This window comes from Dendronephthya gigantea, unplaced genomic scaffold (genome assembly GCF_004324835.1).
Source record: "Dendronephthya gigantea isolate DGI-Jeju-01 unplaced genomic scaffold, DenGig_1.0 000009F, whole genome shotgun sequence".
Classification (NCBI taxonomy): Eukaryota; Metazoa; Cnidaria; class Anthozoa; order Malacalcyonacea; family Nephtheidae; genus Dendronephthya; species Dendronephthya gigantea.
The window spans coordinates 3,101,029-3,117,795 of NW_021163019.1; the positions used below are offsets into that span (position 1 = coordinate 3,101,029).

Below are 16,767 nucleotides of genomic sequence, written 5' to 3' on the forward strand. Positions count from 1 at the left end.
TCCTCCAGGGGGTCAACCGCAAACCCAAACGCCTAACACTTAACCATGCTTGGCATTTTATACAAAAATAAGTTGGATGTATTATATTTGTTTTTGGAGATACTCCACATAGTTAAATGAGGTTCCTATCATAAACTGTTTGTGTTCTAAAGGACACTGCTGCTGTGTCAGTGATAGGATTTAATTCATGTTTTCCCCTTGTTTGAAACGTATGAATGATGACAAGTCACATCATAGTTAAAGTTGGTAGTTCGTGCAAATTGAAAGCGCTTCATTCCCACGTTGCTCTCTCTCTCGAGTCCAATACACGTGTGAGAGACAGTTTGACATGACGCGCTGTTTTTATACTGAGAATAAAAATAGACGGTGACAAATTGAGAGCATGCACTTAATCAAGATCTGTTGTGGTGGAAACATCCACGCTGCCAGGAAGTGTGGTCACCTCGCATTATGATAAGCCCTGTATAACTTTAGATTATTTCCATATTGGCCTACTATATATTGTCAGGGAACAACCAGAGTATAAGTCTATATATATATACAGTACGATTTGCCTCGATAACTGATCTCAAATATAATCAACGATAGAATATAGGATTATAGCATAAAAAAGCGGAAGAAACCTTAAGTTGACCTATTGAATGGCTAGCTTCACACTGTATATTCAGTAACATTGATCTAGTGTTCCAAAGGATGAAACTTGTATAGTAACTGAACTATGACTTGTTATTTAGCTCTATCAGTTCTATTTCTAAATTCTTCTTAGAGTTTACAGAAGGGATAATCTCTTATTGATCCAGTGTTACTAGGCGCTACAAGAGGAAACCTAAACTAACTTTTCCTTATTGCACAATGTATATATACATAACTATCCAAATTATCCGCAAAATTCCTCGCAGGGAACCACGAGACGTCACTTACTTCATGACACTAGTGTTTCACGTCAAAATGATATAAATATACGTTGCATGTAAGTACTACTTATATTAGTATATTTTGTCTTTTAATGTTCCCTCTATAAACAAAATCATTATAAATTTCTCCATTTTTGCTTATAAATATCCCTAAATATAGTTGTGTGTTCAATATAGAGGTGCAAAAATCCTGCCTATTCCCACACTAAATAAGCATTCCTGTTTATGTATTGTATCTAGGAGCGCAGGGCGAACCCTGTTTCTGGAAACTTCGAGTGAAATTTCCTTGCATGGATATTTGATTATACGCAAACAATATATGCATAAGATTTGTACGAAATTCCGGTTACAAAGACATGTTTGGCTTTAATTAACAGGTGTACAAGCAATATCGCTCCTTCAAACACGAGAGTACTCTCTCCCTTTTGTATCACTTTTTCTTCGGAAAAGCTTAATTCCCCCGTAAGCAAATTAACTATTTATAATAGTAGATGTGCAACGTGCAATATCTTCGTCAAAACAGCGCTTTAATAAGGAAGTTTGATTTGCTTGAACCTGTTAAATATCTGAAATTTTCCGACTATAACCTTCTTTGTCTAACGCATTACCCTGACCCCAGATACTTCAGGCCTCACCCGTTTACTGACGTCATTACACGTCATGGCCAGGTGATTTTAAATCGTAGATGAACGGAGAAACTTCGTCAATCGTTTTGTAACACCGACTGATAACGCGTGCACAGCGACTGTCTACGAGATACAGCTAACGTCAATATCTATACAGCAAAGAAAGTCTTTGACAAAATCTCCTAGATTTGGATCAACTGGTATAAACTATTTAAAGGTAGGTTTATTATAATTGGTATATATTTTCCAGTTCCATATATTTATCGCTGTATAAAATTTGTTTCGTAAGGCTGAGTTATGGAGATATGCCAAATGGGTTGGCCTCCGTTTGCATGGTGTTAGATGTGCTTTAGGTCATCACGAGCCATGCATGCGGCACCCGATAATATCAAATGCATAAATATGGCTATCTCATTTATTGATCCAACACTCTTTACCTATCTGGCAAAATAGTATTCCTGTGAATACGACTTGCCACCACATCGAACGCTGTTTATTTTTCATAAAAGAAAGTGAATTACTAGTTTAATAATAATTATTCAAACGATACATATAAGAAAAATCAAAGATAGCATAATTTTAGCATATAAAACTTGGTGTCGATCAGGTTTGTTTGAAAATGTCGCGTTTTGCGTGTATCAAATGAATTCAAAACAAACGATAATGATCTTAGATGGCTCATTATCTGTTGTCATTGATTCCATTAGCTAACATTCCGGCGGGGGGCTTAATTTTTTAAAACAATCCTACGTATTTCACCATTAAGATAGAGCGAAAACAAACAATTTTTTTAATTGCAGAATGGTAGGTGTTTCGTATGAAACCTGTTGATATCTCCTTTGGTTAACAAATGAAGAACAAGGTAGTCTTCGTTGCTAATTTGCTATTGCTATACTTTTGTACAGAATAGGAGTGGCGATGTTTCCAACTGCTAGCAGACAGCCAGGTACAATCAACGAAGCTATGATGACTCAAGGTTTTTGGATGGTCCAGAACAGTGTCTCAAATCCTGCTTTTAATAACAGTTTGCAAAACAATGGACGATTCGCCTGGTTGAATCAGTGTTTCGCCGACAGGACAGATGAGCTGGAGGAGGAATTAGATGAAGATGAACCCATACAATTTTGTAACATGAAAGAGAATATTTTAAGACTAGAGGAGCTCGCTAAAAAGAATGGGATTTCATTGGATGATGACAGAATGGAAATTGGTGGACAAAACCTCTTTGAAGAACTTTGCGAAGTGAATCCAAGAGCGAAAATTTTGGTCAGAAGAGATTCAATAGGTTCGCCATGCTGGTTTGACGCTTGTCGACGATTTTCCGGACTAAAACCCGAACATGTGCCAGAGGAAACAAAACTAACACAACTTGTCTATCAATTTGGCCTTGAACACGTGCGAGAGCTTCCAGTGTTGCCTATGGAAGCGATAAATAGCTGTTTATTAGCTGTCTAAATATTGACGCAAAATTTTGTAGTTGCGTAGGCACTCTTCCCATGGAAGAAATCTTAGCGGAGCGCAAATATTCTGCTGTGATTTCCCCGGTACAATATTTGTACTTTTTAACAATACACTGAATGATAATATAGATAATATACATAGATAGATAGATAGATAAGATCACAAATATATGTAATATACAAATTATAAATACAAACTTGTTTTTATGATCTGTTTTTAAGGTACGAGGAGAGTTCATTAGCCGAATGCATATTAGAGACAGTCCAGATGGGATTCCTGCCCAACTTACCCGTCTGTTTAGACAGGACTAAAGTTAGACGGGAAAATTCGGACGAGAAACCCGTCTGTGACCGAATTCACATCAGACGAGCTTCCCGTCTATAATAGATGAATTCGGCTTTTGTAGCGTAGCAATCATGAATCTAACAGGAGCCAATGTTTCCTGTTTTCTTCCTGTGCACTTCGCGAAATAGCTAGTATTTGCTTGGTCGCCCATACACCCAAATCATTTCTGGGAAACAATATTTGCTAGTTTGTTTGCAGTTTCAGAAAAGGCGTGCAGCGTGGGCTGGTATTATCAGTTTGACTAATGATGAAGTATAGGTTGCCCACCTTCTGGAAACAGAGTAGGATGAGCATGATCGTATGATACTCTTCAGCTAATTGGCGCTTACGACGCATGCGTTGTCGATCGTGATTTGCATTATATCCTCCCACAAGATCCATCAGCTCTCATCTATGCAAGACCTGCAAACATTGTGAAATCATTCTTTGCAAAGCGACAATAAGAACTTCGTTATTTCCGATGTGACCCCAAAAATATACCAATGAATTCGGTTGAGCGCTATTGCAAGTTTGAAGTATGCAACTGAATGAACGCTAAAATGGTAACAGATATTTAATTATTTCGTCGATGAAAACTGTTGAAAAAATATATATAGCCCTTTTGCAATGTTTCGACTCTTATTAATCATAATCCAAAGTCCAAATATTAGCTTATATTTTTCCTCATGCAAAGTTGCCAACATGCGTTTTTCATTTGCCGCAATCGTGAAAGAAGTAAACTTGTTTATTTTCAATTTTGTTTATCATCATTTTGCTGCCAATTGAAATAACAATATGAAAGACCGGTGATCTTAAAAATCACTGATATCCGTACGACTTAAATTAGAACGCTTCAAGTAATATATTAGCCCAAAATAGAATATGGATGATTTGCTAGACAACGGCGCGCTTTGATCTTTTAATAGGGACTACGAGTCAATTGCAAAAACTAAGGTCTTTTTATCCATGAAAAATACAGTCATTTTTTATTGTATAGACCGTCTGAATGGTCTGAATAAGGCATATGCGATAGGATTGAATTGAGTTATTTTTGCCTGAGATTTGAGTGCAAATTTTACTTGATTTATTAAGATTGTACTATTTTAGTAACCTCCTACGCTAGCCCTTATCTTGAGGATCTTTTATAACGTGATCTGTGATTGGAAGACAATGCAAGGGCTTTGCTAGTAGCCAATCGGAGAGCGCGTAAGGTTGCTATATTGGGGAAAGTAACAGGTCTAATGACGTCATAATGTGACGTTTAGGCGGTGTTTAACATACATATACATCTGCTCGAATGTAGGAGTTGAGATGTTTTAAAGATTGACGATTTTATATATTTTCATCGTTCTACCAAATATTAAACGGTTTAAAAGTATCTCAACGTGTCCTATGTGGTTATGAGTTGTAGTAGACGCCGTGTTCAAGTATCATGGCCACAGACTTAGCCGCAGTAAGCGAACTACATTCAATTGAAGTCGATCCTACAGTGAATCATACGAATTCTGCTGTCTCGAATGAGGTAAATAAACGTAGTTATGCGATGATCTCCTGTCTCAAATTATTATTCTAGCATGGAGATATATTGTTTTGACTTTGTAGCGTTTTTTTTCACCAAATTCTGCCTTTTTAATTCCAAATTGATCTTTGATCAATGTTCTTTCAACCTATAGAAATGGCACATTTTCCGGAAGCCTAGAAAACGCTATAAAGGTCGACCTAGTTCAAACGACACAAGCTCAACAAAGGTAGGATAAAACAACCCATATCTTGAACCAATTTGACCCCGTTTATGTGCACGTTTCCTGACTGTCTGTACGCGTTTTTAAGACAACAAACTTGCCTAATTTTTGTGGTGTATTCTCCCAAGGGGCCATCTTAAATAGTTCAGTATAATAAAACGATGTGGTAATAGCATGGCATAATAAATTTATCTTAGTCTACGACGCTCGTTTATTGTATCCTAAATCTTTAAATTTGCGATCTTTTAATGAAAAATTGAGCGATTCGCGGAATCCACGTATGAATGCAGTGACTCGTATAGAAACTTCGTTGTCAATGATGTCGTCTGCCTTAAAAGTGTCCAAAGCTTTTTTGTGGGCCAAAAATTGTTTCGATATGAATATAATTAGAGTAGTGTTACCGCAGCAATGCTTTGTAGCGAAGGAAGTATTGCTTTTCCCTGTTGTCGTCCTGGGTAATACAATGCATTGAACAGATATGATATTTAATCCGTCTACATCCTGTCTAGTGCACTCTTGTTACGTCCCACTGTCGTTCGCTGGGATGGTGTGTTTTAACGTAGACAGCATTCACGGCATCTGTCTGATTGCCTTTAATCGGTGGTTTTTTGTTTGTATTCGTGTTTTTAAGAGATTTTCTATGATCTACAATGCATACACGAAACATTAAATCGAGTTTGGTATTAGCTTGATAATCCAACGCAAACACACAACACTTATTTCAAACTAACAACATGCAATGCAATATTATTTTGGTTAGGCTACGATGTGAAATTTGCGCACACTAGCTCGATTAAATATTTATAAAAGGCTGGAGTCTTGTAGTTAGATTTAAAGAGAGTCGAATATTACCACTTCCGAAGTGAAAATATCGCATATTACCAGTTGACAAAGGCCTGTTTGATCATTTTGACCTTCCGACATTCAATGTAACAAAGTAATTCTAATTTGGAAAATTTTAGCTTAATGGTGTTCTAAGATTAATTTAAAACGAGATTATATATGATTATAATTTCCTTATTTTGTGGTCTTGTTGTTACTTTGGTGGGTATTTAACTTTGTTATGGCCAACTTGGAAAACAGACTTCTAGCACTGACAAGCTTGGTGATTTAATGTTAATTTATGCAAACTTTAGCTTATTTCAAAACAGTGGGGTTGTTAGGATAATTCTTGTTTATTTCTATTGATATTTGAAATCGTGTTTATACACGTCATATCACCAGTTAGAAATGATTTTACTCTGACATGCAATAAAAGCACTTTTTTTCAATGAGATCATGATGTCACAGCACTTGTTGGAAAAGGAAATGTTGTGAATTATTCATGTTGCATAATGCTTACTAGGGGGTGGAAATATGGTGCCTAATGTGGATGTTTTGTGTTGGAATTTTCCAATGCAGCTGCTTATCACTTCTCCTTTTTATGCTTCTACTGGAGATTTGATTATTTTTGTGTCGACAAATATTTGTCTGTAGTTGTTTGCCTGAAAAGATATAAAAGGCAGCGTTTGACATATTTGACCTTAACAGTCGTGAATATAGGCCAGATGGACTTTGATAGATTTTTGAGTTATAAGTGGATTTATTGTTTTGATTTATTAGTAGAATTGTTCGTTAGTAAGATTGTTAAGGCCGGTTTACACTAGCAAAGTTTCTGTGCACACAGTATGCTTTGAACAAAGTGTGTGCAAATATGTAAACACCTTTCAAAAACTTTGAGCGAAGACATTCAAGGGCTTTAAACGACATGGAGCGTGTTCAACTTTGAACACAGAACTTGAAAGAAGCCGGCACTTCTTGTACTAATTAAAATGTCTACCGAAGTTTCATTCATTTCTGCTGAGAAAAACAAAAATAACAAAGAAGCGCTTTCCGTTTACGGTCGTCCATGTTTGACCTGTTGTTTGTGCAACAGGAAATACTCAGCTTCAACCTTGGACAGTGTAAATGTCAGAAGTCCTGTTCAAACACTGTGCTCAGACAGGATGCCTCACTGTGCACACAGAAAGTGTAGATCTTTGCTAGTGTAGACTGGCCTTGTTTTGAAGATGTTTATCAAACATTTTTTGAATTGTTTTCTTGTTGATGTCCGTTAAAGTATTTACAGTTAAAATATTAAGATACTCTTGTTTTCAAACTCTATGCGATTAGCTTTGTACTGGTAGAAATACATTGTCCTGGTTCTAAGCTAAACTTGCTTTCAGACAAAAATTATTGCCAGTCTCTGTATTCTTCAATATATCATTAAAATATATCACATTTACCTTATTAAGACTTTCCAATTTATAGTTATTTTAAACTCATCATTTGCAACTTTTTTTTATTAAAAAGACCACCATTGCCATGTACAGTATACAAAATTTGAATTCAAATTCTCACAGCATTTTGGGATATATAAAATTTCTAATAATTAACCTGTAGGAATTGTTAGAACAATGGTAAATCATTAAGAAATGATCTATATTCATGCCCTAGTATGGGAACAACTAAGGACATAATTGCACAATAATAATTAAGTTAAACTGCAGGGTTCAAAACAATGTTTGGAAAATTTACCTTGTTTCATAGCCTACCCTGTTTCTATGCTAAAGATATTGCTGGCTATTTCAATCTAACTTAAAAGTTTCTTTTAAAAAGTTCGAAATGTAGAGGGATTGTAGATATTGATTGAGTCATGTAACCTTGATATTTCCTTATAAAACCCCCAGAGTTTAAGAATGATTTCTGTAAAATACCAGCTAAGTGTTATCAGAGAAGGCTTGTTAGTCTAAACTGTGACTTGATATAAAAGCATTTTCAGATATTGCACAATCTACACATTCAACAAACGAGACGGTGTAATCATTTTTCTGTCACAATAAGTTAGTTTTCACGATGCGATTTTCAGTCTTCTGTGTTTTTGGAAAACTCCTAGCCCTTGTTCTTTGTGCATTGTAATGAATGTTTTGAGTTTAGGTTTAAAGAGCAACATGAATGCTTTGTTTTTATAAAAGAACACACGATGACTCCCAGTGGGTTGCATGAAATAAACGTGACGCCTTGAAATTGCATTTCGTAATCATGCAGTACCAAGCTGTGAAAGCGTCCTATATCCTCTTTAATTTTTCATACATTTTTTTTCTTTAAAAGTTATTTTCCATCTTGCGTGTTTGTTAAAGTGTCTATCATGTTATCGTTGTTTCTCTTTTTTGGGAAGTCAAAATGAAACAATAGCTTGCACGGTTTGAAAATAAATGATGGCGCTTCTTCCAGTTTGAATTACCTGCCAAAGTTTAATAGTAGGGTAATTCGTTTTACGTCAATATTTTCCAGTAATTTGGGTTGTTTCAGTAAAAATGTCATGACTCATGATTATGACCCATGCAGTTGAGACCTGTGAGAGAATATATTAGCTTTTTCGCGAGATTTCGTTTTGACTTCAACTATACCAGCGCTTTTAAGGAAAACTAATTAATCATATACAATGGGTCCATCACATCACCCAGTCACCCAGTTATTGAAAGGTTTCGGCAATCGAATCTTAACTTCGTCGTTCACTAAGTGAGGCTGAGATTCCTGCGAAGATTGGTAAGAAGTAAAAGCAAAGAACTATGAATTGTGTTGTAGTCGCTTGTAGCAGCCATGCAAGCATGCAAGAAAGATACAAAGCATTGTTTCGGCAATACCTTCAGATGTTGTATCACTTTACGAAACTATAATTGTGACAATTGTTTAGTATCAGTTACACGCATTTCAAATAAAGCTCAAAAATGCCTCATATCATTGTCCCATTTAATGTTAGCAATTTCTCCCCCGTACCCAGAGTAAACAATGAACTTTATTCGGAATCCATTTCGAAATGTAATAATCAATTAACCTAAACAAACTACACCCTTGACTGTTTGTGATTGCCCAAATTGGTTTTTACCATACATGGTGAGATCAAACTGAGTAAAAAATTACATTCGCTTTTGTCTTGAGTCTGCGCTGTCTTTTGAGATCTGGAACATACGAAGAACAACGGAAAAAGATCTAGATTCTACCAAAAAGTTACAGATTGCTTCCAGAATTTACCATTCGTGTGTCGGCAGAAATGCTCTAGAATTTACCACAGGGGCTGGTAGTCGAGTATATAAAATATCAATTCAGTCTACTGATACCTTGTTAATATTCCAACGACTGTAGCGTATTGTATATAGTATAGTCTGTGCACAAGGTAACGTGATTCTACCACAAGTTCGGGTTGCAAAAAGGAAACGTGGTCTTGCTAATGGTAGTGTGTAGATATTTCATTATCTGGATTCAAGCTTCTTTGCCATTATAACCATCAACGAACTGTCATTATATTTGACTTTGCGCTAGCGAGGTTTATCATGGCTTTTGGTTCATTAATGCGACGACGAAAAAATTCTAAGTTCACAACAACGGTAAAGCTATTTTCGTTTTTAAAATGTGCATGAAAAAGGATAGCATTATGCAGGCTTTTAAACTATATCAGATCTTCTTAATTATTACTAATGTCCTGAACCATTATATTCCAAACTCTCTAATTTTCGAAATTGATACGTCGTAATTACGTCAATTGTTCGACTATTGACGAAGTTAGTTCCCATAATTGTTATGTAATTCCTATAGTCAAACCAATATTGTTAATAATAAATACTTATTTCTGTTTATTTAGATTGTCCACTAGATATATTTATATTGTTGGTTTTGTTTAAAAATGCGGTTAGGTTTTGTATAAAGTTCAATTAAAACTTAAGGATATTCGCTGAAGAAAGTTAGTTTAAAAGGAAATCCAGGGGGAAGTCCCATCCCACTGCCGGGCTATAGATATACATGCATTGTAAATGTGAATGCGTACATTAAAAAGTAGAATGATAATATGTCCTCTTTATTTGCATAGTTTCCTCTTCGAAATAGATCTCTCTAAATACTAGTTACATGGACTTGTATTAAACAGTTTTAAAGTCACGATAATGTCAGCGAGTTGTATAAGGCGTGGTCATTTTATCACCAATTTTCTATATACGGTAGATATTCTTCAGACACTCTGACAGGTCGCTAGCCTGCTGGACATTTCAATGTCTTATTGAAAGTATTTCAGCATGAGGTAACTGGAAAACTGCATGCATGGCATTTTGCATGGATTTTCTCGCAAAGCGTGCATGAAAGAGAGCCTGCTTTTAGCAACATGAATATGCCGATTGTGGGAATGGATGCCATTTTAATGCGCGTCGCTTTTTTCTCCGAGTTTTCCGACGAAGCCGTAGATGACAACATGCTAGAAGACTCGGCTATTTGTACAACAGACCCAACACTATAACGTTTATCAATCCTGAATTGCCCGCAGTCTACTTGTGGCCACAGTTGTTAATTATTCACGCGGGTTCTATTGTGTATATGCCTGTATGTGTATATCTAATGAAACAACCCCTAAGGTAATATATCGCCCGTTAATATGCCCGTAATATCACCCAAGGGGAAGGTTTTTCTGAAACTCACCCAAACGTTATTTAGGTGAGTGTCTTTGTACTATTATCATGCAGTATATGGTGATTGTTATAAAGGTTTCTCAGTGTAGCGAGACACAGTGTATGGTTGGGCGTTTTTTACTTTCTTTTAAAAGCTATATTTTTTCTTATATGTCATTCATTTCTGGTGGCTCCCGGGTGACCGAGGGAGAATAAATTTTTAATGCGTTTTATTCAAATTATTGAATGTTAAACAAAATCTTTATTATCCTCAATCGTTTTAATGCACTGCACCAAAAACTAAACCTTCGTAGTCTCTTCACCGAATGTTGCCTGTTTAAACTTTCTTTTAAGCTGTATTTCACTTCGGTTTAGTATTTCTGTTTCCTCGGCTGTTATTCATCAGTTCCCCGAGTGTTATCATTAAAATTAACAAGTTACTGTTTATGCTTTTTCCACCAATTGGAGCGTCTTTGTGGTAATTAGGAAGCGCATTAATGCTGCGTTGATTCACACACATAAGCTTGCAACTTGGTTTATATTGCTCGCATGATTTTTTTTTAACTTTTAAAGACCTTACGGCCGTGCTCAAATGATGTGGATAGTATCCTTATGCGATTGAGCTTCGCTTGGCACGATAACTCTTAGCAAACTTGTCGAAAATGTTATAGCGTTTGTCTCAATGTGCTCTTGGGCAGAGTCGAGATAATTAAAGTTTCGTCTATCGCATGTGTTACAATTTCCAGTCCCTGTGGTGGCCCCTTGTCGCTAAATGAAATAAAGTTTAATAATGGTAAGGTTGTCGCCTTTATATATTCATATCTGTTATGTTGGCTCACCGCGTTGACGCGCTTAATATGTCGTGTATATGTGTATAAAATCAAAGTAGTACTCTGGTTTATACAAGAACCGGTTTAGCAATAATCCATGGCGTGTGTTGTTCTAACGATAGCCTTAACTAAGTGTCCTATCTAATAGAAACGATTATTTACTTTGAGAAATACAAAAGAAACAGCCCAAGAAACTAATGTATATACGTTTGATGTCCACAAACTTGCGATTAGACAGCAAGAGAAAAGTTTAAGATAGTTTGTGTCATGTCGGTGAAGGTTATCTCGTAAATTTTCGTATAGCGTGATTTATTTCGTGTAAATTAATCGGCGAATGTTTTCTACAAATTATAGTTACTTCTGAGAATTTTGCTATAATTAATTTGAGGTTGATATAAAGGAATAAACGTATATTAACGTATACGTATTATTACTTGACAAACTAACGTTTTGGCAAACCTGAAAACATCGCGTCCATTCTCCCACGGCTTCTCCCTCTCATATTCTTTTTATAGGGTATTCTGTACTCCATCCAGTTGTTCGATAAAGAGTAATTTATCCTCCTCAACTAGACCTTGCGTATATATAGCTCAGATGCATGTGCATCGTTTTAAGAAGAAATACTGAACGAAATGGTTAGAGTAACCTGAATAAGAGTAACCTGATTTGTTATTTATTGTCGAGTGCCCTGTTTACTTTATTTTAAATCCCTGGTAGTAGTGTTATGGTGGTCAATACTTTGCAAGCAATACCTTTAGAACCTAAGTTAAACGTGCTGCAAAAATTATCCATATTATCGTTAAAAAGTTGAAGTCGTAGTATCGTAAACATAATTGATTTTGTTTATGGGTGACCTGTAGTTACACACTCCCTTTTGCATTACAAATATTTCTAGAGTACAAATTAGATATAATTGTTTGTTCGAAAAACAGTAGTGTATTTTGCGGATAAAATCTATGACGATTTTCCTATCTTTGTCTTCGAAGATAGATTTAAAATAGTGACTGCCCCTTAAATGTTTCATGAAAATATTTTAAGCTCTTCAAATGAATTCAGACTTTCTTTCGATATAGGTTCGCCGCGAGTCCCTAAATGCACCTATAGGTTTTAGAATTTTGGTCTGTGTTATGTAACTGTGTTCATATTGACATTCTGTTTGAGAGGCTGGCTAATTTACCTTGTGGTCGGCCATTACTGCTTGCCGATATATTATTATGTCCAACTTTGGTAAATTTAAAGATTGTGGTTTGGTTATCTTAGCCTCCCCCGCGGTATCGTTGTCATGGTAACAGCTTGCGCACTCTGTGTGCAAGCTATTAGGCAAATCCGCAAGACTTGTGGATCCACTGTTCCGAGATATAAATTAAATTATCTCTTCTAGACACTTTTCCTCGTGTTGAAAAGCTCTGTCCCCTCGAAAACTGTTGTCCATTGAGTCTAGAATAAGGATGATCTCTTAAGAGTTAAGAATGATTAAGAATGATCGCTCTCTAAGAATGATATATCTAGCTACTATATTTACAGAGGAACTAAATTTATATATACTTAATAGCTCCATCAATTTCTAAACTGTTCTTCCTAGATATCTAGTGTAAGGATTATCTCTCATAGATCCATCCAGTGTTATACATTATATCGAATGAAACCTAAACAAATTATTCTCGTAGTTCAAGTCTACTTGTTATCCTGTTAGGCTGCGCATGGATGCATCGTATCAAAAACAATTCTTTAGGAAGATTCGTTGATATTTTCAGCGATGACTGTAGTGATGATGATAATCTTCGTTATATTCCTAGGATTCTGAGTCCCATACAAACCACATATCCGACTCGAGCAGTTTAGACGAGGACAGGGAAATGGTTCGCAGAGATTTGGGAAACCGTGGTGCGGCTTCACTTGATGCTGCTAAGGTTTGTTTTAAACTCATCGCCATCTCAGAGTTGTTTTGTCTGTCCATTCATTTTCGTGGTATTTTCTCGCATCTTCCAGCACAAGCCAGTGGCATTTGCCGTGAGAACAAACGTCAGATATGATGCTTCTGAAGAAACAGAGTGCCCTGTGCCCAATACTGCCATTTCATTCGATGTCAGAGAGTTTCTCCATGTCAAAGAAGTATGTATTATCCCAACTAACCAGAGCCACGTTCATGACTGCGATTATTCAAAAGGAATAAAGTTTTGCTTGTTGTTATTTTATTCGATATATGTTATTTTATTAGAAATTTAACGAAGATTGGTGGATAGGCAGGGTTGTAAAGGAAGGTGGTGCAGTTGGTTTTATTCCAAGGTATGTTCACGTCCTAATTATGGGGAGTTCTAAGTTCATCTTATGGATCCACTTCTGCAAATGTTATATCGTCTTCTTGTTTATCTCTGTTTTAGTCCAAGTAAATTGGAATCAATCAGACTTCTTACTTCTGTCAGTGGAAAGGGAACCAAGGGAAGCAGGTATTTCAGTCTTTGGACTTACAGGATTAACCCTTCGTTTCTTCAATTTTCCTGCTAGTTTTGATAGTTTTTGAAAACTTTAATTCAATTTTACATTTTTCCTTAGGGGTAGTGGCGGCGGGGTACAGCTTGGTGATGGATCCCCTGGGTCACCCGGAGGAATGTCATGTAAGTCTTGTGGGCTTCGATAGCGGTACCATAGTTATACAAAGTTACGACATATTAATCCAGTCTCACTACAGGAGAAAATGTGGCCTGAACTAACCTGTCTTGTTGTAGTTTCCTTTGACAAAACATTATTTTTTCTCAAGATGAGGGAGAGAATGGGATCGATTACGACGAGGAGCCACCCCCTACCCCCACTAGTCCCACCAGTCAGGGCAGTGGTCGTTCGTCTGTACCCAGAACAGGCTCTGGTACTTTACCTAATCAAAACACAGGAAAGAAGAAAGTGTTCTTCAAAAAGGTTGGTGTGAGTTCGGTTTTGACTTCAATGCTTTGCTTTGTCCCAGCCTGTCCCAAATCTGTTCTTTATTATCAATTTAGAAAATACTCAAATTTAGGTAAAAAATTCTGTGGTATTTTTTTAGCAAGAGCAGCTTGCGCCTTACGATGTTGTCCCTGTGATGAGGCCAATAGTTTTCATTGGACCTTCAATGAAAACCTATGAAGTAACGGATATGATGCAAAAGGCCTTAGTTGACTACATCAAACACAGGTTTGAGAGCAGAATCATCATCCATCGTTGTAACACCGAAATTGGAAATAAACGTGCTTCGTTACAAGGAAATGGCAAAAAACCTTTAATGGAGAAGACGAACAGCAAACAAATGCTGAGTAAGTTGCTACCTTTGTGATATGGGAACTTCTCGGAAGTTGTTAAGAGTGTCGAATATCGAACTTATATTCGCCTGGGAAATTACTTAGCAAATTAATACTGATCACGTGACAGGAACAACGCTCTTGCCAAATTAGGAAATCTTGTTTCCCTGACATTTCCAAATCGAAGGGAAAAGTCTCGCCTATTTTACCCCATATTTTCTCAACATTTTCGTTCTTTGCTTTGCTGCAGGTGAAGTTCAACAAGAAATTGATCATATTTTTGAGCTTGCCAAAAGTCTAAATCTTCTTGTCCTGGAGTGTGATACGGTCAACCATCCTTCACAGCTTGCCAAGTCAACTTTGGCTCCGATTATCATTTATTTGAAGATTGCATCGGCAAAGGTATACAGATGAAAGAAATATTTGGATTCTCTCAAATACTCTGTATTCAACCATGATTTACCATTCCCCATCACTTTTTTTAACAGTATGACAATGAACATGACAATTTCTTGAGTAAATTATCCTCTATTTATAACCAAGGTGCTTCAACGTCTCATCAAGACTCGAGGGAAATCTCAGAGTCGTCACCTTAATATTCAGCTGGTGACCGCTGAGAAACTTGCTCAATGCAACGAGGTAGATGAAATTGAAATGTTTTACTGCACACGTGTCTGTTGCATGCTCTTTAACGAACCTATCTTGTAGACAAACCTTGTTTAAATTAGAATAAAGGCAGGCTCTTTATCCTGTAATAAGAATCGTTTTTAGTTTGAAATCTCCTCCCAAACACTTATCATTTCCACTTACTTTGAGTGTTACGTCAATGAGTTAACATACCTCATGCAGTATGTTATCATTACAACATTTTTTTGTAAAATGGCAACTAAAGGCTGAGAAATCTGTTGAAACTACTCTGATTCAAAATTGATTCCAGAACACGTAATCTTAGTGCAGTGAAAACCGTTAACCATATCATTAAGAGATGCACTTCACTGCAATGATGTTTTACATCAAAGCGCGGGGCCTAAACACAACGTTTTTGTGTATTTTGTTAACAGGAGTCCTTCGACTTGATTCTTGACGAAAATCAGCTTGAGGACGCCTGCGAACATTTGGGTGATTTCCTGCAGCAATATTGGCGGGAAACACACCCTGACGTGAGCACGGTGATCGAGGAAAACCATTCGGAACCAGGCCCCTCGATGTTCAACCAGGAGCAGCAACGACCTAGTGTCTACCTATAGCCGCGCGTCTGAAGCACAATTTTGAAGCTCTAACGTAGACGCTACCTTGGTTAGCGTAGCTTTTTTACGAACGAATGAAGTTTACCTGATTGTTGTAGCCGAATATGGCTTTTTACACACCTTTCTACCCATGCTTAAAAGAAGGTGAACACTGAGGTATATTCCTCGCGTGGACTTTTCCTCGCGTGGATTCGATCCTCGTTTTGAGAGAATTGGTGTTTCCATTTCACTTTTTGCAAGGAATTGGCTTGAATATTCGCAAAAGTTAGACTGGATTAATCCTAGTCAAGAGAATGGGGAAAAAAGATAGTTTGATGCTGGCAGGTGTTGATGATATTCGGTGGAAACACAACTCGTATATAGTGCTGTGTAACCCATTGCAGGAAATATCCGCAACCAGTTCAGGGCAGCACAAGTTGTTATGTAGTGGTGATTATGTAGAAAAATGTTTTATATTGAGCACATGGAAGGGACTTATTTATATACTAATAATATTGTAAGGCAAATGTAGCTGTGTAGTATATATGCATGTGACGGGGTTTCAGAGATTGTCTTTCCAAAGTTGTTTACAAATGACAATCTGAAAGAATTTTGAGCAATTCATAAGAGCGATAACATAAGTTTAAGGTTTGGTTTCGTTCGTTTTATACTGAGTAATTTTGCAGCTTTTTTGTTCGGTAGACTATAGGCAAGTTTTGACATTATTTTTATTGTTCTGAATAGCGTAAATCTTTGCTTTGGATGGACGCGCTTTGCGAGAAACAAAAAAGCTTTTTGCGTCACAAGCAATGCTGCATGTCTGGCAGCAAAGTGTAGTTATTTACGCAGCTTATTTTAATGCATCTAGGAAAAAATTGGTTTCTTTGCAACTTTGCAAAATTTGTTGAATTTATTGTGTCAT

The 16,767-nt window shown here is 36.6% G+C and overlaps 1 protein-coding gene across 2 annotated transcripts; it reads left to right on the forward strand.

Annotated features, from left to right (window-relative positions):
• Positions 1-4,593: 4,593 nt before the first annotated feature.
• LOC114517669 (voltage-dependent L-type calcium channel subunit beta-2-like) lies at positions 4,594-16,439 on the forward strand. 2 transcript variants are annotated; one of them, XM_028537452.1, is made up of 12 exons: positions 4,594-4,847; positions 4,999-5,073; positions 13,147-13,260; positions 13,340-13,462; positions 13,569-13,636; positions 13,732-13,797; positions 13,904-13,965; positions 14,109-14,263; positions 14,388-14,634; positions 14,870-15,021; positions 15,163-15,258; positions 15,681-16,439. In XM_028537452.1, the coding sequence occupies exons 1-12, from the start codon at positions 4,758-4,760 to the stop codon at positions 15,864-15,866; spliced, it is 1,434 nt and encodes a 477-aa protein (XP_028393253.1). In that variant the 5' UTR covers positions 4,594-4,757; the 3' UTR covers positions 15,867-16,439. The 2 variants fall into 2 exon arrangements, with proteins under 2 accessions (XP_028393253.1, XP_028393254.1); XM_028537453.1 differs by lacking the exons at positions 4,594-4,847; positions 4,999-5,073 and adding an exon at positions 11,028-11,313.
• The last annotated feature ends 328 nt before the right edge of the window (positions 16,440-16,767 follow it).

What these genes read in the sequence shown, in the direction of transcription:
- LOC114517669 (XM_028537452.1), top strand. Translation starts at nt 4,758, where the DNA reads ATGGCCACAGACTTAGCCGCAGTAAGCGAACTACATTCAATTGAAGTC. An exon ending in ATTCTGCTGTCTCGAATGAG is followed by an intron (nt 4,848 to 4,998) that starts GTAAATAAACGT and finishes TTCAACCTATAG; the next exon opens with AAATGGCACATTTTCCGGAA. An exon ending in GAACAGCAAACAAATGCTGA is followed by an intron (nt 14,635 to 14,869) that starts GTAAGTTGCTAC and finishes GCTTTGCTGCAG; the next exon opens with GTGAAGTTCAACAAGAAATT.